At 46.5% G+C, this 26,989-nt stretch overlaps 1 protein-coding gene across 1 annotated transcript in view; it reads left to right on the top strand.

Moving 5' to 3' along the window:
* The first annotated feature begins 1,212 nt into the window (after positions 1 to 1,212).
* Positions 1,213 to 26,989, top strand: part of SLC30A8 (solute carrier family 30 member 8) — a 38,873-nt gene continuing 13,096 nt past the window's right edge. Inside the window, exons 1-2 of the mRNA XM_045006829.1 lie at positions 1,213 to 1,292; positions 18,055 to 18,251. Coding sequence (XP_044862764.1) covers positions 1,213 to 1,292; positions 18,055 to 18,251 — 277 coding nt within the window. The remainder of the gene's footprint in view (positions 1,293 to 18,054; positions 18,252 to 26,989) is intronic.

Below are 26,989 nucleotides of genomic sequence, written 5' to 3'. Positions count from 1 at the left end.
GACTCTCAGTTCTTTGGGGCAGGGACTGTCATTTTGTTTTGTGTTTGTACAACATCTCGCACAAGGGGGTCCTGTCGTTGATTTAAGTCTCCTAGGAGCTACGGTTATGCAAATAATAAATAATGATGATATTCGTCTCCTGTCACTAGACAGGAATGATGCTAATGGAGTGGGAAAAAATACCTCCTTAAAGGTTTATTGCTTTCCAGAACATTTGCTCCTGCTCCGGGCACTGTTTTGCAGACACAGAAGGGGGGATTTATTATTGCTGAGTTTGTCTCATGACAGGCTGTGGGATCATCTATTTATCTATGTAAATTATAAAAATCTCACCTATTTTTAAAGGAAAATCTTTTGTGACCGGATATGCTGACTCTCGATGATACCTAAATAGAGCATTGATAGCTGCATTATAGCTATGGAAGTAGCCAAGGAAAGAGGCGATGCTTTAGGGGTAGGGGACTGTCTTTTAGATACCATATGTGTACAGTGTCTAGTAAAAGGGCCCCCCCGCCAGTCCCTGGTTGAGGCCTGTAGGCCCTACTGAAATAGAAATAATAAGTCCTAAGGAGAAAGGGAATGCAGCTGTGTTCTGTTCACATATAGATCTCAGTAACCTGTTTCAGGTTGTTAACTGCAATCATGAATAGTTCTTCTTGTCCCCGAATTTTTTCTAAACATTTGTAGTGAAATTCCAGTGGGGGAGAAGGAGGGGAGAAAGGGATCTTTACAGCAGTCACTTAGATTAAGGAGGTTTGCGCCAACCTGGGCAAAAGGAGGTTGTTTTTTTTCTTTCCAGGCTGAGCAGGCAGGGTGGGAAACAGTGGTTTGACTGTTACAGGCAAATCAGGCTGTTTTAATCACTTTTCTTCTGTGCATGTGTGTGTTTGCGTGCGCCAGGCTGAGTCAGCAATCTAGGGCAAAGTGCTAGGCTTCTCATCATGTGTGCAACAAGGATTGCATCATATCATCGGAGGGAAAAAAGTGCCACAAAACCTCCAATATCAGAAACCCAGCAAGTCACTGTTGGGTGAATTGGTGATGGTACTAGTCGTAAGACAGCAGCTCCCCTTATAGTGGATTTATCGACAAGATTATTCAAATGTGTTGTTTTTAAACCTTTGGCGAAGATTTCTCCTTCATTGTGAGAACATTTTTACCCCTGCCTGCTTCCAAAAAGGGAAGGAGCATTTGAGGAAAAAAGTTTTCATCATGGCCACCGCAAAAGGTCTTGAAAGAACTTGTCTTGTGGCTGACAGAGGCACCAAGAAGTACTCCTTAGCTCTAGACAGGTAACGCAGCTGTCTGTGTCTATTTCACTTTATATTGCTTTGCCCTTGAAGGTACAATGAGCCAGTTAATCTGCAGACATTACTACTGAATTTGAAGCACTCACTTCTCTGAGTCTTGGACTCTATATAGGGATACACATTGCACTATGGTATTGTTTGGGGTTTGGTGGGGGTTTTTCCCCTTCCAAACTTTCTTATTAAATGTTGGTTTAAGATACTAGAAATTAGTCTAATGCATCTGCATCTGTGATGGATTGACCCAATCTACCGTTGAAGCCAATGTCTCCTACAATGTATTTTATATGCTTAGTAGATTTATGGTAGTATGCAAAATCCTACTGATTATAATGTGCTTTTAGGCTGAATCATAATAGTGCTATTGACATTGTGTTTGAGTCCAGGCTTCTTCATGCCTAAATGTCTAAATAATCTATTAGGTGTTAAAGAAATGTGATGGCATTAAGGGCTTGATCCTGCAAAGCCTTACTCACATGACTAGCCAACTGGACTTGAAGTCAATGCATGTACTCATGTGATTGAGGATTACTCATGGGAGTAAGGGTTTATGTGAGCAAGCCTTTACTTGGTAATCCTTGTAAATGGATTTAGGGCCATATTCTGTATTCCCTGCCCTCCCAAAGCTCTGATGGGCAGGGAATGAAGGACTGGGCTATATATTAGTTGAGAATTGAAGGGTATTTATTCTTAAATGTATTTAATTGTGTGAATTAAATGGTAATATTTTTTTGTTTGGAATTTTCAAAAAATGAGTACAGATGTCTGCTAGGAAATACCTTTATCCTGAAACGTATTTTCATTCTTCCTCATGCTTAGGAGCAGCAAATATTTTAAATAAAATAGCAGCACTGCTACAGTTTAGCACCTCTTGACATTTTCATTATCTCACTGCTTTTCAGGTTATTTGTTGCTTGGCTCTCTTAAAATATGTGGGGCAGAAACTTGGTAGGAAACCTGTCCACTGTAATGAAAATCTAGCTCTGTGTTTTTCCACTGTGCCCACCACCACAGTATCTTAGTGCTTTAAATATTTGATTATTGCTTTAATATTATTTACATGGCTGCATAAATATAAATGACGCTGTCCAAAAGAACATATACATTAGCAATAAAATCCCACTCCCCATATGTTATGTGACTCATTATCCATTACCAAGGAATCTCAGTGGTGGTTTACAATTCAGATAAAACAGCTTGGGGGAGATCTTCACCCTCCCTCTGGCTGCTTCGCACTGGGGCTCTAAAAGCCCTGGATCTGACTGAGGGAATATTTTTCTGGCAAAGGAACTACTGAAGACAGCCATAAGGCTGCCTTCCGATCACCCCCTCACAAGCCCTGGTGTTAGGGGGTGTGCCAGGAAAGGGCTGAGGGATGGATGGGGCATTTTGGGGGTGGGGCTAAAGCACGCGGTCTTGGGAGATTGACGTAGGTCCTCAGGGCTGTTTAAATTGTGCTACGGTTGCAGAACAGCCCAGGATTAGGACAACGTAGAGGTGGTTTAAAGCAATTTTAGCCCCTCCCCTCCATGAGCTGCAAGTTCTGTGCTGCACCTCTTGTTTTTTAACCTGTAAATTTTTTCATGGACAAGTGCTTGTTACTTATATTACAGTAGTAACTAGAAACTTCCACCAGCTTGGGACCCCATTGTGCTAGACGCTGTATCAGCCCATAAGAACGGCCATACCGAGTCAGCCCAACGGTCCATCTAGCCCAGTATCCTTACTCTGAGGGTACCCAGTACCAGATGCTTCAGAGGGAATGAACAGAACACAGCAATTTTGAGTGATCCATCCCATGTCATCTAGTCCCAGCTTCTGGCAGTTGCAGGTTTAGAGATACCCAGAGGATGGGTATCCCTGACCACCTTGGCTAATAGCCATTGATGGACCTATTCTCCCTGAATTTATCTAATTATTTTTTGAACCCAGTTATACTTTTGGCCTTCACAACATCACATGGCAACGAGTTCCACAGGTTGACTGTGAATTGTGTGAAGTATTTCCTTATATTTGTTTTAAACCTGCTGCCTATTAATTTTGTTGGGTGACCCCTAGCTCTTGTGTGATGTGAAGGGGTAAATAACACTTCCCTATTCACTTTTGCCACACTCTTCGTGATTTGATAGACTGCTATCATGTCTCCCCTTAGTCATCTCTTTTCTAAGCTGAACAGTCTCAGTCTTTCTAACCTCTCCTTGTATGGAAGCTGTTCAAATCCCCTAATAATCTTCATTATTCTTTTAGGTACCTTTTTCAATTATGATATTTTTTTTGTGATGGGGCAACCAGAACTGCACACAGTATTCAAGGTGTGGGCATACCTTGGATTTATACAGTGGCATTATGATATTTTCTGTCTTAGTATCTATCACTTTCCTAAAGGCTCCTAACATTCTTTTAGCTTTTTTAACTGCTGCTGCACATTGAGCAGATGTATTCAGCGAACTATCCACAACTCCCAGATTGGCTATGAAAGGCAGTGTAGCCTACTGGATATAGCAGTGTGCTGTAACTCAGAAGATGTGGGTTCTATTCCTAGCTTTGTCACTAACCTGCTGGGTGACCTTGGACAAGTCCCTTCATTGCTCTGTGCCTCAGTTTCCCTGCATATAAAATGGGGATAATGATGCCAATCTCCTCTGAGATCAACTGCTGAATAGCTCTATACACAAACTAGTTGTTATTATAGTGGGGGGAAAATCCATACCCTGAGGAGTTTATAATCTTTGACCCTAATCCTGCAAAGTACTGAAATCAGTGGGGCTCAGCAGAGGCACAGGGGGCTGCCTACACTGAGCTCTGTCTATTATTGGGATCTGTGACAACATACAAAAGAGTGGAGGAAAGAAACAAATGTAGGTGCAGGGAAGATGGGGTAACAATATTATGAGCATATATTTGCATAGACTGGCTGTGTGCACAGTTTCTAGGTGTAATAAACTGAGTAGTTTAGTCCTGGGGATGTATTACTGTATTTTTCAATTCTTTGTGTGTATGTTTAGCAGAAACAACCCAGCTGTATTGCTTTCAAAAGCATTTATTTTGCAGAGAAATTGGCTACTTCTTTACAACACTTTTTTTTAAAATATGGAGATATACACCTATCTTATAGAACTGGAAGGGACCTTGAAAGGTCTTGAGTTGAGTTGAGTTGAGTCCAGTCCCTGCTGTTACAGCAGGACTAAGTACTGTCCCTGAGAGGTTTTTGCCCCAGTTCCCTAAATGCCCCCCTCAAGGATTGAACTCATACTGCTGGGTTTAGTAGGCCAACACTCAAGCCACTAAGCTATCCCTCCCCCCTACCATTATTATTATGATATTATTCTGATGACAAAATCCTGGTCATCATACTTGTGTTAGGAAGTCTGGCTACCTGAACCTCTCTCTCCACTGAGTTTTGGAGAGAACATATTGCTATAGGCCAGTGGCTCTCAACCTATTTATCACTGGGGGCCACATATGCGGCCCAAAATGTGTTACCTGGACCGCAGGTTGAGAACCACAACTCCTCCCACAGACCCCTATGCCTCCCTCCTAGAGACCCTGCCACAGAGTGGGGCCAGGAACAGAACCCTGGGCGGGGGGCTGGGCATCAGGGACCCTAGACCCCACCTTGTGGGGCTGGATGGCAATCCAGACCCTTGACCCTGCCGCATGAGGCTGTGGGGCAGGGCAGCTGGGCAGCAGCCTGGACGCCAACCCTGCGGGACTGGCCAGCAGCCCCAACCCCAGACCCCCCGCTACGTGGGGCCAGGCATCCGGGAACCTGGACCCTGCCATGTGGGGCTGGATGGCAGTCCCAACCCTGGACCCTGCCATGTGAGGCCGTGTGGCAGGGCAGCTGGGCGGCAGCCTGGATCCCAACCCCGCGGGACTGGCCGGCAGCCCCAACCCCAGACCCCCTGCTACGTGGGGCCAGGCATCCGGGAACCTGGACCCTGCCATGTGAGGCCGTGTGGCAGGGCAGCTGGGCGGCAGCCTGGATCCCAACCCCGCGGGACTGGCCGGCAGCCCCAACCCCAGACCCCCTGCTACGTGGGGCCAGGCATCCCGGAACCTGGACCCCGCCACGCGGCCCAGCGGCCTTTAGCACACAGCTGGGCCTCAGCTGTGTGCTAATTGGGCCGCATGTAGCCACGGGCCGCAGGCTGAGAACTGCTGCTATAGGCCCAGGTTTTCAACAGACACTAGTGATCCCAGGCGCCTTGAGTTTTGTTTGCCCAACTTGCCACTTTAAAGGGAGCTGTTTTTCACGAAGTGCTCGGCATCCACCCTCTGAAAATCAGGTTCCTTTAAAGTATCTCAAGTTGAGCACTCACAATTGCTAGTCACTTGAAAATCTTGGCCACATGAGTCACATACGGACATCAGATCAATGCAAGTTGAACAATTTGATATCCTACTTGGTAATACTGTCATTTGTGTAGGAGTATAACAGTTACGCTCTCGTTATATCAATGACTTGTTGACCCAATCCAGTGCTGATGAATGTGTTTCCTGTTATGTATTTTATTATGCTTATTAGAGTTATTGCACTGTGCAAAATCCTATTGATTACAATGGGATTTCGGATAGCATTCTAGCAGTTTGACTCAAGGCTTCATCAATCTACAAAGAACAGTAAATAAAGAGACAACGTTAAAGTAAGTTTTGGTTGCCCTGAGAAAGTCTGAAATTTAGAGTTGCACGAGCAAATCCACCCCTAAGGGGTAGACTAATACACAATGTATATGATGGGAGGTAAGTTTTAAGATCCTCTGTGAAAATGCAGAATTCTTCTGCTGAGTTGCCCTGATATCAGGTGCTAGAACTTTGCATAGAGCTGCAGAGTTGCTTTTACTAACCCATCTTGCTGTCAGGACAAGTGAATCCTATCAATGCCAACCCAAGGAATATAAAAGGGTTTAAATGGCTCTCGGAGGCAGGGGATACCACAAGCAGTAAGAACAGGTGATCTGAGAAGAAAGCTTAAGGCTTCTTGACACTTGCAAGTTGTTTTGGATTAATATGGGGTGTGAATTTAAAGTGCTATAGCTATTTCTGAATAACGCCATATATAGACAAGGCCTCAGGCTTGTAACTGATTCCTGCCCACCCTGCTCACACCGCTGTGCAAAGGTCTGGCCTAAGGACTCTGAGGAAAGTTAGTGAGATGACTCTTTTACACATGGACTCATTTTACATAACAAAGATGTGGGGGAAGTTTAGTTCCTCCTATCCTAACTTTCTGCTGCGGAAGTGAAGCTCAATGAAAGCTCTCATGGAATCAAGGGTTTCTCTTCAAACGAGCCGTTTGTGCCAGACCTTTCTGCTGATCAGTGGCCACAGCCTCTGCACACCCTTTAAGCGGGTCTTGTGTCCAGTGGATGTGTTTGATTGCCAGCTCTCTGATCTTGCTTCCAGCCTGCTTCTCTAGTGTCCCATGTCTGACTCTTCTATGTGTAAGGGGGCAGGAATTCCCCTGTATTCTGGCATCACAGGCATCACCACCCCATGCAGCTGTTCTGATATGGGGGGCGGGAAAAGGAGGGAAGGGGGTCATCAACCATGCTTTAGCACTCATTTGGTGGGTTAATTTAATGTTAAATTACCTCTCAAAATTTTCCCTGAGACTTCCAAAACTACTGTATCCAACTTCTAGTAAAGAGCATCTCTACCGAGCACCCAAGTTTGCAGATGGTTTGGGTGGCCATGAAGACAGCACCAGCATGCCAACCCCAATCGTGCAAAAATCATGTCAGGCCCCAAGAATCATGAGATAGCCTTAAAATGCCTGGGATTTCAAAAGTAATGAATTTTGGATTCCTATGGATTTGTCCCTTGATTTTGGAGCCCTAAGGTTGCACATTTTCAAGCTTTCTTTTCTAACTGTGAGGACTAAAAATGTCTTTTTATTACATAGAAGCTGTGATTCTCATGTAATCCCCTGACTCCAGGAGCTGGGGCTTTAAGAAAAACACTAAAATATCATGAGATTCTTGGTAAAATGACAAGAGCTGGCCACACTTCCACTTTCCTTGCAACAAACCCTTTATCTAGGTCATGCTTAGTATCTGTAGCACCTGACACTTTACAATAAGACCCACACAGATCAAGAGAGAGATGTTCAAAATGTGACTTCCCCTTTTATGCCTACAGACTTCCTCTCCAAGAAAGTGATTCTGTGTCTGTGGCAGCTGCAATCATAGCAAGTCTCATTTAAAAGGAGAGGACTGCCGGTAGGGCACTCTCTGTGAGGGGCTGTGATGGGATAAACAAACCCCACACTGGAGAGCAAGGGGTTACAGAACAGTTCTAGGCCCTGGCAGCCCAGCCATATCTGCAAAGCCTGCACCAGCTGGAGGCAGGGCTTTAGAAATGGAAACAGAGCGGTTCAGAAGGGGGCAGAGGAAAGGAGCAGAGGTTCTGCCCCGAAGCTCATTGCCTGAGACCTGACAACACCGATGCAAACCCACAAAGGAGAAGCAGGTGACTTAGTATGCAAGTTAGAAACTGGATTGGAGTGATTTATTCTGGGAAGCTGAAGGGAGCTGTGGTAGGAAGTGGGCCAGTCTCATCACCACAAGGTGTCGGATGTAGCTTCCCACCACTGGGCCTTGGACTGGAGCCTGGTGGAGAGAGTGGGCCAGGGTTCCCATATCCACTCTGAGAGGACGTTATGACACCTAGAGTGTTCACCAAGGTGGAAGACCAGCTGGAAAAGGTCTTGACAGTTTGAGGGCTCAGCCCCCAGTAAAACCTCTGCTCTAAAGGGGAGAACTGGAAACCTTTGGGATGGAGGCAGTGAAGGACCAGGCTGTGCTTTTCAATAGGGAGACACCCTGCCAAAGACCTGCCTAACCAGTAGGCAGCACTGTTTGGTGGTTGTGCATCTACCACAGGAGCCCTTAAACATCAAACTCATTCCCTCTTTGGGCCAAAATCAGATATCAGGGAGTACTGCAGAGCCTCTCTCTTTTCCTTGGCTTTGGGGAGGGGAAAGTTTGAGGAGTTTATCTTTTTATTAGTAGATATAAAGTCTATGATTATAATCTTGACAGTTAATTTATTATCATTAATTATTATTATTATTTGTATTGTGGTACCACCTAGAAGCCCCAGTTAGGGATCGTGGCCCCATTGTGCATAGGCACCGTGCAGACATACAATGAAAAGACAGCCTCTGTTCCAAAGAATTTACTATCCAAGTACACAACAAGAGACAACAGGCAGCTACAGCAACCAGAAAGGGCGAACACAAGTTCATCTCATAGAATCATAGAATCTCAGGGTTGGAAGGGACCTCAGGAGGTCATCTAGTCCAACCCCCTGCTCAAAGCAGGACCAAACCCAACTAAATCATCCCAGCCAGGGCTTTGTCAAGCCTGACCTTAAAAACCTCTAAGGAAGGAGATTCCACTACCTCCCTAGGTAACCCATTCCAGTTCTTCACCACCCTACTAGTGAAAAAGTTTTTCCTAATGTCCAACCTAAACCTCCCCCTCTGCAACTTGAGACCATTACTCCTTGTTCTGTCATCTTCTACCACTGAGAACAGTCTAGATCCATCCTCTTTGGAACCCCCTTTCAGGTAGTTGAAAGCAGCTATCAAATCCCCCCTCATTCTTCTCTTCTGCAGACTAAACAATCTGTCTGTATCCACCTGTTGTCTCTTGGTTTACACTTAGATTGTAAGCTTGTGGGGGGCAGGAATAGTCTTTTTGTTCTGTCTTTGTACAGCGCCTAGCACAATAGGATCCTGGTCCATGACTAGGTGGATTTTATGAGCTGAGAAGTTAAATTTCATATGTGGCCAGCCCACAAAACCTAACTAAACAAAATAATTGCAGGCATAATGACTGTGAATTAGATGTCTAGTACAGATGTTAGCCAGCTGGTTTATATCTAGCTTGCAAATATTTACCTGCTTTGTTTTGCACCCACACCATTGAGGAAGCAAGAAGAGACCTGTGAATAGGCAGGCTGAAAATATGACCCCAAATGACTGAGGCCTGGTCTACACTAGGACTTTAAATCGAATTTAGCAGCGTTAATTCGAACTAACCGCTCAACCGTCCACACCAGGAAGCCATTTAATTCGAACTAGAGGGCTCTTTAGTTCGAATTTGGTACTCCACCCCGACAGGTGGAGTAACGCTAAATTCGACATGGCTAGCTCGAATTAGGCTAGGTGTGGATGCAAATCGAACTTAGTAGCTCCGGAAGCTATCCCACAGTGCACCACTCTGTTGATGCTCTGGACAGCAGTCCGAGCTTGGATTCTCTGACCAGCCACACAGGAAATGACCCGGGAAAATTTGAATTCCTTTTCCTGTCTGGGCACTTTGAATCTGACGTCCTGGCTGGACATCGGGGCGAGCTCCGCAGCACCTGCAACGATGCAGAGCTCTCCAGCAGAGGAGTCCGGCCAATCCAAGAATAGAAAGAGGTCCCCAGCATGGACAGACTGGGAAGTCCTGGATCTGATCGGTGTGTGGGGCGAGGAGTCTGTGCTTTCGGAGCTGCGCTCCAGCAAGCAGAATGCAAAGACCTTCGAGAAGGTCTCCAAAGCAATGATAGAGAAAGGATATAGCCGGGATGCAATGCAGTGCCGCGTGAAAATCAAGGACCTGAGACAAGGCTACCAAAAAGTCAGAGCGGCAAACGGACGCTCCGGAGCCTAGCCCCAGACATGCCGCTTCTACGAGGCACTGCATGCCATTCTCGGTGGGTCTGCCACCACTGCCCCACCAGTGACCGTGGACTCAGTGGATGGCATAGTGAACCTGGACAGTTCCTCCTCGATGTTCGCCGATGGGGAAGATGAGGAAGGGTCTGTGGAGGACGGCGCAGGCGACAGCGAACACAAAACCGCTTTCCCTGACAGCCAGGATCTCTTCATCACCCTCACAGAGATCCCCTACCAACCCTCCCCGGCCGTTAACCCGGACTCTGAATCAGGGGAAGGATCAGGCGGTAAGTGCTATAAACATGTAAACATTTATTTTTTATAAAACAGGTATAAAAAAATAGAAATACTATATATAAAATTTTCAATGAAAAACTATATGAAAAGTAGGTCCACACATATAGGGATTGAACAATAATCCTCCAGGGACAATTCAACAAAGGTCTCATAGAGGTCCTCAAAAAGCCTCCGCAGGAGGTTCCTGGGGAGAGGTGCCTTGTTGGGTGCTCCGTGGAAGCACACTCTTCCACGCCAGGACATCCTTATGTACATGGGAATCATCGCCTCCACAAGCATGGCCGCATATGGTCCTGGTCTCTGCAGGGCTTCCCTTAGCATCCGCTCTTTGTGACTCCGAGGGACCCGCCTCAGGGTGATCTCGTTCATGAAATGCTGCATCTAATTAGGGCAATTAGTGTATTGTTACTGTTGTGAATGGTTGACTTTTACTTTGCATAACAATGACCCTCGCTTAACAGCCACGTGTTGTAGGCCACATAGGAAAAGCATACATTGATCTTTCCCGTGCACTGGCGGGAGTGGCTGGAAAAGGGTCAGAGTATATGATTTCCAGATTGCCTTTAGCGGGAGGGCACAGCTATCCATTAACTGATAAGCAGAATGTACTGTAAGGCTTACCATGACTGTCTGCTAGACGGATTCAGCTGTCTCTCCCCACTTGTCCGCTCTCCTGTGCAATGCTGCAGCCAATGAGAGCGTATTCCGAAATCTCGAACTTGTCCTGAGATCTCGTGAGACTTGTTGCCCTGTATGGTCTTGTTCAGAGAAACTGACTAGACTGTGTTCACTGTTCGCAAACATGTATCTGTTCAAGGAAATCACTTACTTTTCCCATCACACAGCTTCGGCTCTTTCCCGGACTGCCCCGGCATCCCCCTCGCAGAGGCTGGCGCAGATTAGGCGGCGAAAGAAAAAGACTAGGGACGAGATGTTTGCGGAACTGATGGCCTGCTCCAGAGCCGAGGCGGCAGAGCAGAGACAGTGGAGGGAGACCCTATGTCAACAGGATCGCACACACATCGAACGGGAGGATAGGTGGTGGCAGGAAGACCAGCAGGCGACTCAAACGCTGCTTGGCCTAATGAGGGAGCAAACGGACACGCTCCGGCGCCTTGTTGATGTTCTGCAGGACCGCAGGCAGGAGGACAGAGCTCCCCTGCAGTGTATCTGCAACCGCCCTCCCCCGCCAAGAAGTCCTGCCCCCCCCTCACCCAAAAGTACAAGACGGAGGGGCGGTAGGGGCTGTGAGAACTGTCACTGCACCACTGCATAGCGCTAATGTACCACACACCTCTCACCGCTATAAATTTGTAGAAGTTCTTCCCTTACAGGCTCACCCAGTCCCAAATCCAAGTTTCATCCCCCCACTGTGTATTAGATTATTAAAAGCTGTTTGCTGTTATTCACTGTTTCGGTCACGTCTTTCGTGTCAGAGGATTTTTTTGTGTATGGGGGGGGAGGGGATTTATAATTGCACGGTATAGCCTACATTACCAGGGTACAGACTTGGAGGCATGATCAACTGCAGGGCACACACACACTGCAGTCAGTAGGCACCAGGGTCACTCTGTGTGGTGTATGCTGCCCCGGGTCATTCTGTGATGTGTATGCTTGTCCAGGGTCCTAGCGCCTGCCACCCCCTTAATGTTAAGGCATGCTGCCCTTACCATGCACTTCCACCGTAGCAACGAGCCTCTCCGCTGCCCTGAGCCCCAACAAGAGCCCTCATCCACGGACAGATACTCACCCTTCCCCCACACCCCTCACCCCTTCCTACGCCCAAACCCGCAGCCCACTGCCGTCATCCAAACCCCTATCCAAAGAAGGCACCACTCGCCCCTTCCTGCCAAGCCACCCCTTCCTGCAAACCCTCCCCTTCATGCACAGCCACTTGCAACCGTCCCCCACCCCAGAGACCTATGTAGGAGCAGGAGGATGTCATTCCTCTATGGAACAAGCGGTCTGTACATCAGTGCACACCGTGCCCAGCACAGTATGCATCCATGTTTCAACACCTGAACAGAAATGCAAAGTAAAACAAAGATTTATTAATAATGAGTGTTACAATTAATTTGCTTTAAAACGTGCTTTGGAAGTGGGGGAAACTTGGAGAACGGGGTATGTAACCGCAGATCGAAATCGACACATACAGACACAGGCCCAGGGTCAGTTTCTCTTGAAAGCAAGTGGAGAGTCATAGGTTACCCTGCTCTCCGAGGAAACTTGCTTTCAAAGCCTCCCGGATACACAGCGCTTCCCGCTGGGATATTCTCTCGGCACAGGTGTCTGGCTGAGGGTAAACTGCAGCCAGGCGATTTGCCTCAACCTCCCATCCGGACAAAAAGGTCTCGCCCTTGCTCTCACAGAGATTGTGGAGCACACAGCAAGCAGCAATAACTACGGGGATATTCTTTTCGCTGATGTCCGAGCGAGTCAGTAAGCTCCGCCATCTCCCCTTGAGACGTCCGAAAGCACACTCCACCACCATTCTGCACTTGCTCAGCCGGTAGTTGAAGAGTTCCTTCTCTCTGTCCCAGGCGCCTGTATAGGGCTTCATGAGACAGGGCATTAGCGGGTAGGCTGCGTCCCCGAGGATCACTGTAGGCATCTGCACATCCTCAACTGTTATTTTGTGGTCCGGGAAGAAAGTACCTGCCTGGAGGCATTTAAACAGACCAGAGTTCCTGAACACACGCGCGTCATGAACCTTGCCCGCCCACCCAACGAAGATGTTGGTAAAACGTCCCCTATGGTCTACCAGTGCTTGCAGCACCATTGAAAAGTAGCCCTTTCGATTAATGTACTCGCTGGCCTGGTGGGCTGGTGCCAGGATAGGGATGTGAGTCCCATCTATAGCCCCACCGCAGTTTGGGAATCCCATCGCGGCGAAGCCATCTATGATGTCCTGGACGTTTCTGAGAGTCACTGCCTTTGAGAGAAGTTGCTCAACGATTGCGTGGGCTACTTCAATCACAGCAACCCCCACGGTAGATTTGCCCACGCCAAAGTGGTTCGCTACTGACCGGTAGCTGTCTGGCGTTGCAAGTTTCCAGAGGGCTATGGCCACTCGCTTCTGCACACTCAGGGCTGCTCGCATCCAGGTGTCCTGGCGCTTCAGGGCAGGGGACAGCAAGTCACAGAGTTCAAGGAAAGTGCCCTTACGCATCCTGAAGTTTCGCAGCCACTGTGATTCATCCCAGACCTGCAGCACTATGCGGTCCCACCAGTCCGTGCTTGTTTCCCGGGCCCAGAATCGCCGTTCCACACCATGAACTTGACCCATTGCCACCATGATCTCCACGGCGCGGCGTACCCTGCTTTGTGAGAGGTCTGCACCACTCTGTGAATTCCTGTCCTCACCGCGCTGCCGGAGCCTCCTCGCCCGATTTCTCAGCAGCTGACTGTGGAAGAGGTGGACGATAAGGTGCGAGGAGTTGACAACGGCCATAAGTGCAGCGATGATCGCAGCGGGCTCCATGCTCGCAGTGCTGTGGCGTACGCGCTGTAACTGACAAGAGAAGGGCGCGAACAGATTTCCCGCCGGAGCTTTCAGGGAGGGAGGGCGTGATTGACGGTTCAATGACAACAGTTACCCAAAAGCACCCTCGACACATTTTTCCCCCAGGAGGCATTGGGAGCTCTACCCAGCATTCCAATGGGCAGCGGGGACTGCAGGAACTGTGGGATAGCTTCCCACAGTGCACTGCTTCCAAAGTCGATGCCAGCCCCGTTACTGTGGACTCAGAAATTCGAATTAGTGTATTTACTGTGGATACACAAATTCGACTTCATAAGGTCGAATCCACAAATTCGACTTAAGTAGATTCGAAATAGTCTTGTAGTGTAGACAAGGCCTTAGAAACATCCAAGGTTGTATGCAGTGTAGTCATAGCCATGTTGGGCCCAGGATATTAGAGAGACAAGAAGTTACCTCACCCACCTCATCTCTTTAAAACCTTCCAAGTTTAGGATGACATCAGTTAAGATCAGCATGGTACCTACATAAAGGAGATGAATACAGTTTTGATGTGTTATTTCTAAAGGTAGTTTCATTATTATTTCAGACACAGATAAAGCGTGATTTTCCTTTGTGGGGAAGGTGTTCCTTCTCTGGGAAGTTTGCTGGTTCTGGTTTCATTCCCCTCACTGGAGTTCTAATGTAGCCCTGTGAGGAAAGCAGCTGTACCTGTCAGTTGTAGAGCAAGTCACTGCACACATCCCATGAAAACAAAGACAAGGAAGCCACAATCACACTTGTTAATGATTTGTAGTGGTTCTGCGGTATGTATTAATGTATTCTTAGTCACTCTTTCCTTGTGTGACTCAGTAGGTGTCCCTCCATGACATGTACCCTTATTGCCTTTCCTACAAAGAAAAAAGAATTTGAAATGGAAGAAAAGATTGTTTTAATTTAGGACTCTGTTTGCAATGTGTCAGTTCAGGGAGCTAACGCTCGAAGGTTGTGTCTCACTCTAGCACATATGGGAGATTTATGGTTTGCCTACACTGATCTGTGCACTGTTAGCTCTTGTTCTCCACATCTAAAAAATTGTCTGTTAGATTATTTTAATTAGCGGGGAGCTGCTACTGAGGAATCTGTTACTCGCTGCAGTTGGCCGGGGTCTTTCTAATACATTTGGCCAGATTATGTTGTCTTTTACTCTGGCTGACGTCAGTGGGAGTGGTGGATGCTCAGTGCCTCTCAAAACCAGGCCATTAACTTAGGGGTCTAATTTAAGACGCATAAATGTGACAATATTTGGCTTTACTCTCAGTTTACCGATCTGTTCAACGAGATCTACACCACAGTGCTTACCAACCTCATAGGGATTGTCTGAGGTTGTATTAGCTGATGTTTTGTAAGGTGCTTTGAAGATTTAAAAGAAGAAGAAAAAAAGCACAAAGAGTGACCCAGTTCCTGACAGCATAAGAAGGGTTTGGTGACTGAGAAATGTGCAGAGGTAATTTTGGCATCTCCATTCTAGCAAACTGCCAAGCAAATTGCGACTCAAGTCCTCAAGATATTTTTAACTTTCAGTGCCAGCCAATGAAAATCAGGTTAAGGGGAAATTAATTTTTTTCCCACACAAAATACAGAAGAGTGCTGGGATTTAACTCCAGAGAGAGAGAGAAACTTGCATGCTGTGAGCTCAAGGGGAAAGCGAGGAAACTGTTTAACTCAGCCATCTGGAATTAATCAATTTGTGGTACCTTCTGGGTCTAATTCATCAGCAAAACACTGTGTTTCGAGTGACACAGTTGAACATGAGAAAGCAGATGAATATAAACACAAAATAATGGCAGATTCTTATAGAGAGCTGGCCCTCAGGGTGCTGGCTGGCAGGGCAACACATCACCAGATGTGAGTCCTGTTCCCAGATGGCTCACCCACAATTTATTTGCTGTTCTGGGAAAATAGAGAAGAGGAGAAGACAACAAGGAAAAAGCATCTCCACTCAGTGGGCAATAAATCTGGCCATTTGCTCTGCCAAATAATCTCTGTGGAAACATGTACAGGGACTAGGTTGTCTAGGCTAGGCAAGCAAAGAGACTCATGGACCTGGTATGTGCTCACCTCAGAAAGCCCTGCTAGGGAAAAAAAAAACAACTGACTTTGGGGAGCATAGAATATGTAGCAAATCAAACCCATGCTGATAATTACTGGACTTAGAGAGCAAGGAAAATTCCTGCCACTTTCCTGGTAAATGGGCTGACAGATACTCTACACCAGAGTCTCTCCTTTGCCGAAATCCACTTGGTGAAGGCAGGGGAGGGGGAAGTTGTCAGTGTTACAGCTCCTTAACTTTCAAAGTATCCCAGCCCTGATGTAAGTTACTGCAGCCCCTAGGTTGCTCTATCTTACAGCTAGTTTATTCCCTAGGGGACTAGATGCCAGCTGTGAATTGAAAGAGCTGTGCTGTACTATGCCCCGCCTTCCTGTTTCACTTCACATCCTGACCTGCCCCCTATGCTAGGCAGGCAGGCAGGGAGCATAGGTTCCACCAGCTGATTTCCTCCCACTGAGAAGTTCTCTCTTGGGTAGGTATGGCCAGTTTCCAGCCCCTCTGCACCACTCAGCCAACACAAAGGGGGAAGAACCCGGGCAAAGAATCTGTCCCTCTGCCTTGTTACTGGAAAAGTTATTTGATCAAATAATCCATGTGATGAGTACAATTAGTTTCAGGGTTTTTGTCCTGAACAGCAGGTTTACTGTTTCACAAACAGCACAGGAAAAGCTGTATAAAATCAGTAAGATCTATGTACCTCCTGAAGTTAGGGGCCCTTTAACTCAATCTACAAGACACATATTAATCCCAGTGACAAATCCTTCAGTGCAGGGAATGTGAAAACAATCTGTTATTACCAGAGTGCCGTTAAACCCAGGTCTGCATCACATCTCTGAGCTAATTTCAGACTCAAAACAATAGGGCAGTTCATTACATTTCAAGACTTTCATTACATTACATTCCAAGACAGTAATGTGGCACATCAACATTCATAGACTGTAGATGGGTAGAGCGTATGATTTTATAAACTTTATATATGTAGCATTGGGAAGAAATAGTTGATTATCATACCGCACTCCTACAATAGCAATTCAGGAAATATGGCAAGGGAGTTTTATTGTTGGATTTATTACACCAGAAGCAGCTGCTGCAGCAATAAATACTGTAGTTGAAGTTATATAGTGGATTCTATTCTAACCCCTTGGGCCAGTGTCTATTCCATCCAAGCTTTGCTCAGTGCAGGAATAAAGGAGTAGAGAACAAAGGCACTTACAAAACCATCTTGGAGCCACCTGGCCCCTAAATTAGAGCAGTCTCAGGACTTCTCTAGAATATGCTTGGCACAAGGGCCACAGGGGCCACTCAGCAGCTGAGGACAGCTGCAGTTCAGTGGATCCTAACCATACCCCTTTCCTTCCATCCCCTGGTATCCCCTATGTTGGAGGCTTTGAGAGGGGACAGGACTGAGGTGTTCTGGCAGCTCTAAATTTACTAGGAAGCTGCTGTATGTTGGGGGGATTCTCTAGCAGCAAGTTCTGCTGAATGTTTGCTCCTTTTATGCCACTTGAGTAGCATAGATGGGGACCAGGCTACCAAGCATCCCCTGCTTATAGTGACTCATCCTTTTTCATCTTTTGGGCTGGCAATTTCCATGCTTAGTCTCTGCCTGAAGCTAGATGTTTTTTGGGGTGTGCATACAGGGAAGGTTTGAGAAACAGTTCAGCTATTTTTGAGTATGAAGAGAGTGGGATAAGTGAAGTTTTTCAATTATAAAAAAGGAATTGTGGCCCCTTTTAAACTCATAGTCCTATCAAAATTGCTGGGAGTAGAACATTGAACTTTTCTATGGATCTAGCCCTTGTTGAGAATGTTCCATTAAATTTGATTTGGATTTGCCCGAGTTCTGACTTTCTGCAAGTCATGCTGTACATTTGCACGGAGCTTTTTGTTTTGTTTTTGCTCAGCTCATAATGTGCACATCTTATGAAGGCTGCACTGGGCATGACTAACTTAGGTGTGTAATGAAAAGAGCACTGAAGCAGGGCATAAAAATGGAAATCCCATGCGGAACAAACTGAAGATCCACGATTTCTTCGAACCTCACCCTGCGTACCCGTTACTCATGTGCGTAAACCTCTCATGTGAGTAGTCCAACTGAGGTTCAATGAGGCTCTTGACTTCAGTGATTAGGCACAGAGGTGTGGGATTGCAGGAGTGTACCCCTGAATAGAAATAGCTTTGAAATCTTCTGGTTCTTTCAATCTCCTAGGATGGGACTGCAGCAGAATTATTTAAACAAAGAAGAATGCCAGGAGGAATCAGAGGATGCTGAAGATAATCCACTTTACCACTGCCATAGCCACTCAACAGCCTATGAGAGCAGAAAAATAGAACAATGTCAAGCCAAGCGAAAGCTCTATGCAGCATCAATAATTTGTCTCATCTTCATGATTGCTGAAATTATAGGTGAGTACAACTGTGTGTTGCCATCAAGGAAATTTCATATTGTTCTCAAGGTCAGTGATGTTTGAATCCTTTTGCTGTCACTCTCTCTGCACCTATTGTGATCTTCATTATAGAGGGGCGAACCAGCTGGGATAAATAACTAATCCCAATCTTTTCCAATTAAAAAAAAAATCTGTTATCTTTCTTAGTGAATTTCTTTAAACTTTCATGGGACTGTCATTTAAGGATTAAGGCTGGATCCCGAATGGAGGGAATAATCCATATAATAGACTGGCCTGACAGTTTAAGGCTGGTTCAAATCAGGAAGCTCTGGAATTCTTATGAGACAGCCTCCTTTCCTATTTCCAGACCTTATCAACTTTGGATACGATTCAGAGATTTGATAGGTTTATCCAAGCCTGGCAGGTCTGCAAACATTTGAGGGTCACCCATCAGTAGGATCTGATATAAAATGAGTGTAATACAACAGTCTTAAAGCATTTTGAGTAAATTCCAGGGTCATGTTCATCATCTGTGTCTTTCCACTGAAGTCAATGGAGTTACATCAGGGTGGATTTAAAAGCTTCAGATTTGACTGTTGGTTTGTCTTTGGAGAATTGGAGTGCTTTATGTTTGAGGTGGGGGGTGCTATGAGATAGTTAACAGCTCCCAGGCACTCCTGGACCGTAAATGGCTCATCCCACGACGCTGCCATCTTATGGGCCTTGAGCGCCTTCAAGACCATGACCTGGTCCCCTACTTTGAAGGAATGCTCTCTGGCATGTTTATCATACCAGGCCTTTTGCTCTTCCTGAGCATTGTTTAGGTTTTCTTTAACAAGGGCTAAAGAGTTTCGGAGGGTGTTTTGTAGGTTGTTTACAAAGTCCAGAATGTTAGTTCCTGGAGAAGGCGTAAACCCCTCCTATTGCTGCTTCACCAACTGTAATGGCCCTTAACCTCGCGGCCATACACAAGTTCAAATGGTGAAAACCCCAAACTGGGATGTGGTACAGCCCTGTAGGCAAAGAGCAATCATTGGAGTGGATTGGAGGTGGCCAGAGGACAACAATTCCATTTTTCAGCAACTTTTGAAGGTTTTTAAATGTTGTTTTTGTTCTGCATTGGAAATGAAACAAACCCATTTGAAGGTTTTCATGAAAATGGAGTTAGGTTGAAATGTCCATATTCAGATCAAAACCTAAGCTGTTCAATTTGGGAAGAGGCATGCGTGTTGCCTAGTTGCTAGAGCACAGGCCTGGCATGTGGGAGACCCAGATTACCCCAAATTAGGCAAAGCAGAGAGTTGAACCTGGGTCTCTCACCTCTCACTAGCCCTAACCACCAGACTATAGAGTGGGAGAGTTGATCTCTCTCCCTCTTCAGTGAAAACATTGTCTAAACTGGTATCTCTCCACCCAACATTTCAGTTTTGATGAAATGGCATTTTTTGGCAAAGTTTCATTTTGTAGAAAATGTTCCAACCAGTTCTAAAATGGATCCAGCTGGCAGTAAATTATTACACAGTCTAGGAGGCCTTGTTCCTAGGACCTGTCTCCTGATAGTCAGCCTAACTTTTCCTTTGCTCTTTCCCATAGCACTTGTAGCCCCTGGAATCATTCTAAGCAATGCCTCTCCCTCCTTGATATTTATACTTCACTGATACTTGTGGGCAGTTATGTTTTCATCCCTCCTTCACCTCCTTCTATTTAGCTGTTTGTTTAGCGAAGTTATATATATTTATTTCCTTAAATCTTTCCTCAGAAATCTGTCCTTCCAGCCCTTAAATAGTTTTATGATGCTGCTTTGAATTTCCCCCTGTAAAACAAATCCCATCTCTTTCTCCATACCATATATATGTACCTCACAGCAGTGGATGCAAATATTTTTTCTAAATCCTGGGAAAGCATCTTCTATATCAGTGAGAGATTTTGGAGATGTGGTGTTGTGCATGAGAGATGTAGTGTGTGAGGTCAGTATAACGCCATACATGCCACATCAGCCTTGTCTTGTGGTAGCGTGAGGCAGCATGGAGGGAGACCTGTGCACTTGAAAGGGATTTTTCCACACCAGCCCCACATAGTATTGTAGAGGACAGCCAGGGAAGGACTATGGGATCCACGATTATGTAGACCTCGTACCCCTTAAGCCCCATGCAAGTACAGGGCTTGTCTGCTTCTCCAGCCGTCTTGCCTATAGGCTGAAGCCAATGGTTTAGTGGTAAAAAAAAAAGTATGTAAACTAACTTAAACCGCACTCCATATTCCCCAAGTGAGAAGTTGGCAACTCTGTTTACATCTGTCTACACTACTGGCTGGAGCTGTGGTCACTGAGAGACTGCCCTGCTGTCTTCTACCTTCGTTGTCCATTACAGGGAGAGTTTTTCTCCCCAACTTCTTCATCACCTCCCCACACATACTTTCCTTGCATAAATTACTTGTGGGTCAGGTGAATTTCACTGGGTGAAATTTGGTGCATGCTATTTATCTCCATATGGTAATTTCCAGTGACAGAAGTAATGCTTTATTAACAAAGCTATGTAATCAGCAGGCTTAAATTTGGTGAATACAGCATTGCTAGAGGATAATTGAAAGGACAGATGATATGTTAACAAAATGTTTCTTTTTGCTTAATGAATCATTCAGATTTTTGCAGTGACAGCTAAGTAACAGGCTTGAAAACCATTTTGTTTCAGACCATTAAACTCTGACAAACCAGTTATTAACTGCAGTTACAGACAGCAGTCTATGGGGATTATTGCAATTATGAACCATATATTTATTTTTTTAATCATTAGGCTAGACAGCATGTGCTAGATGATTGACCATTGAGTGACTGACAATTTCTATTGCTTTGTAGTATACAAAGCAATAAACAACCACTGTGAGTAATAATCAGTCACAAAGCCGTTTGTTGGGAATATGGCTACAAAGAAATAAACTTTATAGCTATAATACAAGCCTTACTCTTGAAAATAAAGAACATTTTATCCTCCCATCCCCTCTTAAAGGGCAAAATACTCCTGTAGGCAAAGCTGTGATAAGCAGCTGAAATGAGGATTACTCCTGGGGGAATTCTGCACCACTGCACAATGCAGAGTTTGCACAGAAATTAATGTTCTGTGCAGAATTTTCTTTTCCCCCACAGTAATGGGCTGCAAAGCTGCTGGCCACCACTAGAGGCTGCTGGACCCAGCAGAATCCAGCTTGAAAATAGAAGACACTGCCAGTGGAGCGGGAGGAGGAGCTGGAGGGTTTGCAGCAGCTGCAGTTCCCAGCATGCCGTGAAGGAAGGAGGCGATGTGCAGGAAACTCCACATAAGCCCAAGACCCAGCATCAGGCTGTTTCTCCCTCTGGATCCATGGGCACTGGGCAGGTAGAGGGTGCATGTGAGTGTCTGGGCTGGGGGGCACATCCTGCAGCTGGCTCTGGGGGGTAGAGAGTGTGGGTATCTGGGCTGAGGGGTATGGGCATCTGGCCCTCTGGCTGGGTTCTGCAGGGGAGGGGACAGAGAAACTGGAACTGGGTTGTCTATTCTGGGAAGCCGTGGCTCTGAAAAAGATTTGGGGATCATAGTGGGCAATCAGCTGAACAGGTGCTCCCAATGTGATGCTGTCACCAAAAGAGCTAATGTGATCCTGGGATGCATAAACAGGAGAATCTTGAGTAGTAGTAGAGAGGTTATTTTACCTCTGCATTTGGCACTGGAGTGACCGCTGCTAAAATACCGTGTCCAGTTCTGGTGCCCACAATTCAAGAAGGGTGTTGATAAATTGGAGAGAGTTCAGAGAAGAGCCAGAAGACTGATTAAAGGATTAGAAAACATGAATTATAGTGATAAGCTAAATAGATTGAGTCCCTTGAATCTAACAAAGACATGGTTAAGGGGTGACTTGATTGCCGTTTATAAGCAGTCTATAAGAAATGGGTGTCACGAGGCAGGGGGAGGGGGAAGGGATGTTACAGCCCCACGTCTGAGTCCAAGAAACTGCCCTTAGCCTCTGGGCAGTACGGCCTAATGTCTAGAGTCAATAAGATGGCCCTTCTATGCAGGACTGCATGGCTCAGTAGCCAGAGTCAATATGGTGGCCCTCCTTTGCAAAGCTGCACAGCTCAGTGGCTGGAGTCAATATGGCAGCCCTCCTATGAAGGGCTGTAAGGCCTAGTGGCCAGGGGGGAATGGGCTGCAGCCAGCGTAGGAGGAGGGCCTGTCAGAAGTGACTGTATTCACCACTCGGTCAGCGGGAATCCATCCAAAACATGCTGACTTTGCCCCAGTTCTACAACCAGAAAAAGGCTAATTCCCCTGGGCAACTTCCTACCCTGTTTTCCTGTGCAGTTGTCCACCGGTCTTCTGGGGTCATCAGCTGGTGAAGCTCCCGATGACTCCATCCACTCTTTGGCTTCCATGGGCAGCCGGGTATCTGCCTGGGTCTCAGTGCACCTGGCCTCCATGGTTTGGGGATCCACCAGCTCCTGAGAACGAGTCTGCAGTGTGTGTCCTTTCCCCTTAGTGATCAGCCCAGACTGAGCTGGGCTGCTCCTTTTTATACTGAGGCTTCAGCTGGAGCATGCCCAGCAGTGGTGACAGGGTGTGGCTTCCTCAGCCCACAATATGGGGTTAACTTGTCCAGTGCAAGGCAGGTATACCCCGTCACAATGTAGAACATATATTTTAAATGGGCTCTTCAATCAAGCAGAGAAAAGTATTAACACAATCCAATGGCTGGAAGTGGTAGCTAAGCAAATTTAAAATGGAAAGAAGGAAGACGTTTTTAAGAATGAGAGTAATTAACCATCGGAACAATTTACCAAGGGTCATGATGGATTCTCCATCACTGACAATTTTAAAATCAAGATTGGATGTTTTTCTAGAAGTTATGTTCTATGAAATATATGAGGGAAGTTCAGTTACCTGTGCTATACGGGAGGTCAGCATGGATGATCACAATTGTCCCTTCCGGACTTAGAATCTATGAAGGTAAGGGTGCTCAAATGGGGATATTTGCAATTAATGACAAAATGTGGATTTGGGACAATCCCTGAAAGATTTCAGTTCCATTTTGGCACCTTGAGGTAGATAGAAGCCTAACTATATCATGTAATTAAAAGGGAAGCCATGCCCACATTGCTGGGACCAGCACAAGGAGATTTCAAAGAGACACCTCTTGGCATGCATCATCTTGGGCAATATGTCTAATAGTTCTTTGGCATCATCTTTCAGAATTTCAAGCTGAGCAGAGTGGGGGGGTCTTGTAATTCTGTATGAAAAAAAACACAGAATGGAAGTAAAGTATCCAAAACGTAAAAGGATGTTGCAGCATTTTGTGGTCTGTATGCCAAGTTAAGAGAAAAACATCTCATATTCCAGCTTCTTATAATTGCAACATGTTGCATGTCACTGTGTTAAATAGATATCTACCTAGAAAATATCTATAGTGCAGCTTTAGGTGATGTATCACAACTGAAAAGTTGGTATGTTCATGCAGAGTAAAACTGATCAAAAATTTTCATCATAACAGTTTTTGGTCAGAAAATGCTGTTTAGATTACACCTCATTTTTTGTGCAATAATATCCATTTGACAAAATATTGTTATGGGGAAAAATGGAAAAACATTTTGGAAATGTTGAAACATCTTGGCATGGAAAAGTTTCATTTTGAAATTTGCTTTATGTAAAAATAAGTAGTCAGATTCAAAACATTTCATTCTGGTTTTATCAAATCAAAATATTTTGATTGACTGAAATGATTGTGGCGGGTTTTTTTGCTTTGTTTTTTGTGGGATTTTGTTTTGTGGCAAACTTCAGATTCTGGCTTCTTGTTCCTATTCAGGATGATTTTGTTTCTTCAAAAAAAACCCCCCTCTTTTTTGGTGTTTTTGCCAGATGGAAAAATCCATTTGCGGACCAGCTGTCCTGCAGAGCCCCCTCACATTTTGGATAATCTCTGTTCTGTTGTGTTCTTTCATTTCACTGCAATGAATCCCTGCTGCTCCATTTTGGGAAGTAACCTGTAGGCAGCAGTAAATGACACTTATAAGGAACAGAAGAATGTTCTGTGTCCTATATGTGTGACTTACAGTATAATTATTTGGGAAGGATCTTGTTGGAGAAAACACTGTTTGCCAGATGAAACATATCACTTTGTATCAGTTTAACCTAGCCGCACCTGCAGGGTAACAAAGACTTAAGCCTAGTACCACCTGTGGAGCAAGCTATTTTCTGAACAGTAACTATGTTGTCTAGCCACATAGCACTTGAAAATCTGGCCATGCATACAGATTAACAAGATTCACCTACCATGTGGAGAGGAATTTGAACCGGTATCTGCCACCTTGTGGGTGTTAAGAGAACCACAGACAATCAGGAGATATACTTAGGGGTCAGATTTCCTCATAAAGTCTGAAAATGGTATGTTGCTTTTTGTAATGTTTTCCAGACTTTTTACTGGTATTCATATCAGGGTGTGGTTAAGATCAATAGGTGAGTTGGGCATGGCTGAATTAATCAGTTGATTCAGAAAGGGTAAAAAAAAAGTGTGATGTGACTGAAGTAATAGGCCCTGAGTGTTAGCAGCACTATGGCCACCCTACTGTGCGTTTTATGCCACACACAGCTCTATGCTACTAAGTCATCAGTTTCAGAGCTGACATAATGGTTCCATCTCTGTGATCCCTGGTTGCCATATTTGCCCCATGTGACCATTGGCAGCTGGTGTAATTTAGAGCAACCTTTAGTTTCTCTGGCATAATTTAGATCAGCCTATAGTCTATAGTGTGACTAGCTTAAAGCATGTCCTATATATAAAAAATGATGGGTTTAATATGGCAAATGTAATGCTCCCTTCCCCTACCCAAAATACTATACTGTATATCACATAAATAGGGCACCAAACATACTAGCTTTCTATTGGATTCTTCCTTAAATCCTATTTACTGTTGTTCACTGCCTTTATGTAAGGGGACTCTTGTTTTTGTTGGCTAGCTCCCAGTACTAAAAGAAAGGGGAAGGGTCGATGGGAAATCAGGACTTGAGACTGACAGTCCCCAGGGGAAATGGGGAGAGGCCAATGCTCCAGGTCAGCCTGATTGACAGGGTGGGCAGGCTAATCAGGGAATCAGGAGGCCAGGGGGGTCCCGAGCTGGAATTACTTGGGTCAGACAGAGTGGGGCCGAGCTAAGGAGAAAGCAGGGGCCCAAGCTGAGCTGGGGAGCAGAGCCATGCCAGCCAGAGGGGCAGAAAAGCAGCCCAGGAAGCAGGTCAGGGCTGGGAGCAGAGTCACAGAAGCAGCCCACAGAGCGGACCTGTCCTGGGAGCAGAGCTGTAGCAACCAGAGCCAGAGGGGCCAGAGCAGCAGCCCAGGGAGCTGAAGGCAGAGCAGCAGCAGCAGCCGTGCTGAGGCAGTGTGGAGCTGGGGCTGGAGCAGTCCCGGAGCCGAGTGCAGTGAGCAGCTGGGAGAGCGAGGGGGACCCTCGGCAGCGGGCCCAGCACAGGGAGACACCCCCAGCAAAGGGGCCCTGCAGGCCAGACTTGGAGGGGGATTGTAACTCCGACGGGGCGGAGACGACACTGGAAAGAAGGGTCCTGCCACTTAGAGCCGCCAGACAAGTGTCCGACCTGCAGCATCCTGCAGCACAGCCAGGGCCTGAGAAGGAGGCCTGGGACTTGTGAGGAACAGACTGAACTTCTCTGACATTCCAGAGATGCTGGTTGTGTTGCCTCTGTGCCACAGAACGGGCTGATGTGTTTTCCTTTAACCTTTCTCATTTTTTCCTTATTTTTTTTAATTGATTGCTGCTTAATAAATTGTATTTGCTTTGAACTGTATTTAATGATTAGTGGGTCAGGGAAGCATCAGGGCAGAGAGAGCACCCCGGAGTGGGGTCACCCTAGCCCCTACCCTAAGTGACCACGACAAGGTTGGGGGTCGAGCCCCCTAGGAATCCTGGGCCCAGCCTTGTTGGGGTTACGAGGACTCTGCCACACAGGAGAGTGGAAGAGGAGCCTCTGAGGTCAGACAGGCCTCTGGTAAAGGAAGTGGGAGCGAGGACTCAGATCCTTTTGCTAGCCCACTTCACCGGGGTAGTGCATTAGCCAGGAAAGTTACCCCCAATAGCGGGACCATTTAGGTTGCTCTAAATCAAGGGTGGGCAAACTACAGCCTGTCAGGGCTTTGGATCTGGCCTGCGGGATTGCCACCCAAGAATGGGGAACCGCGGCCAATGGGAGCTTCAGGGGAGGTACCAGCAGGCAAGGGCAGCGCGTGGAGCCCTCTGCCCCCTGTCTCCCAGGGGCTGCAGGGACATGGTGCTGGCCGCTTCCGGGAGTGGCGCGGGGCCAGGACAGGCAGGGAGCCTGCCTCAGCCTCACTGCGCGCCGCTGCCCCCCCAGAGCCGCTCCAGGTAAGTGGTGCCAGGCCGGAGCCAACACCCCGAACCCCTCCTGCACCCTGCCCCCAAACCCCCTTCCCTGAGCCCCCTGCTGTACTCTGCACCCTTCCTGCACCCCAACCACCTACCCTGAGCCCACAACCCCCTGCTACACCCCAACCCTCTGTCCTAAGCCCTCAACCCCCTGCCCTGAGCCCCCCCACACACTCTGCACCCCTCCCTGCACCCATCCCTGCACCCCTGCCCTGAGCCCACAACCCCCTGCTACACCCCAACCCTCTGTCCTAAACCCCCAACCCCCTGCCCTGAGCCCCCCCCACACTCTGCACCCCTCCCTGCACCCCTGCCCTGAGCCCCCACTGCACTCTGCA

The sequence above is a fragment of the Mauremys mutica genome, chromosome 2 (assembly GCF_020497125.1).
Source record: "Mauremys mutica isolate MM-2020 ecotype Southern chromosome 2, ASM2049712v1, whole genome shotgun sequence".
NCBI classification, from domain to species: Eukaryota; Metazoa; Chordata; order Testudines; family Geoemydidae; genus Mauremys; species Mauremys mutica.
The sequence above is the reverse complement of the archived record's forward strand: the minus strand, read 5'-3'. Positions and strand labels throughout refer to the sequence as shown.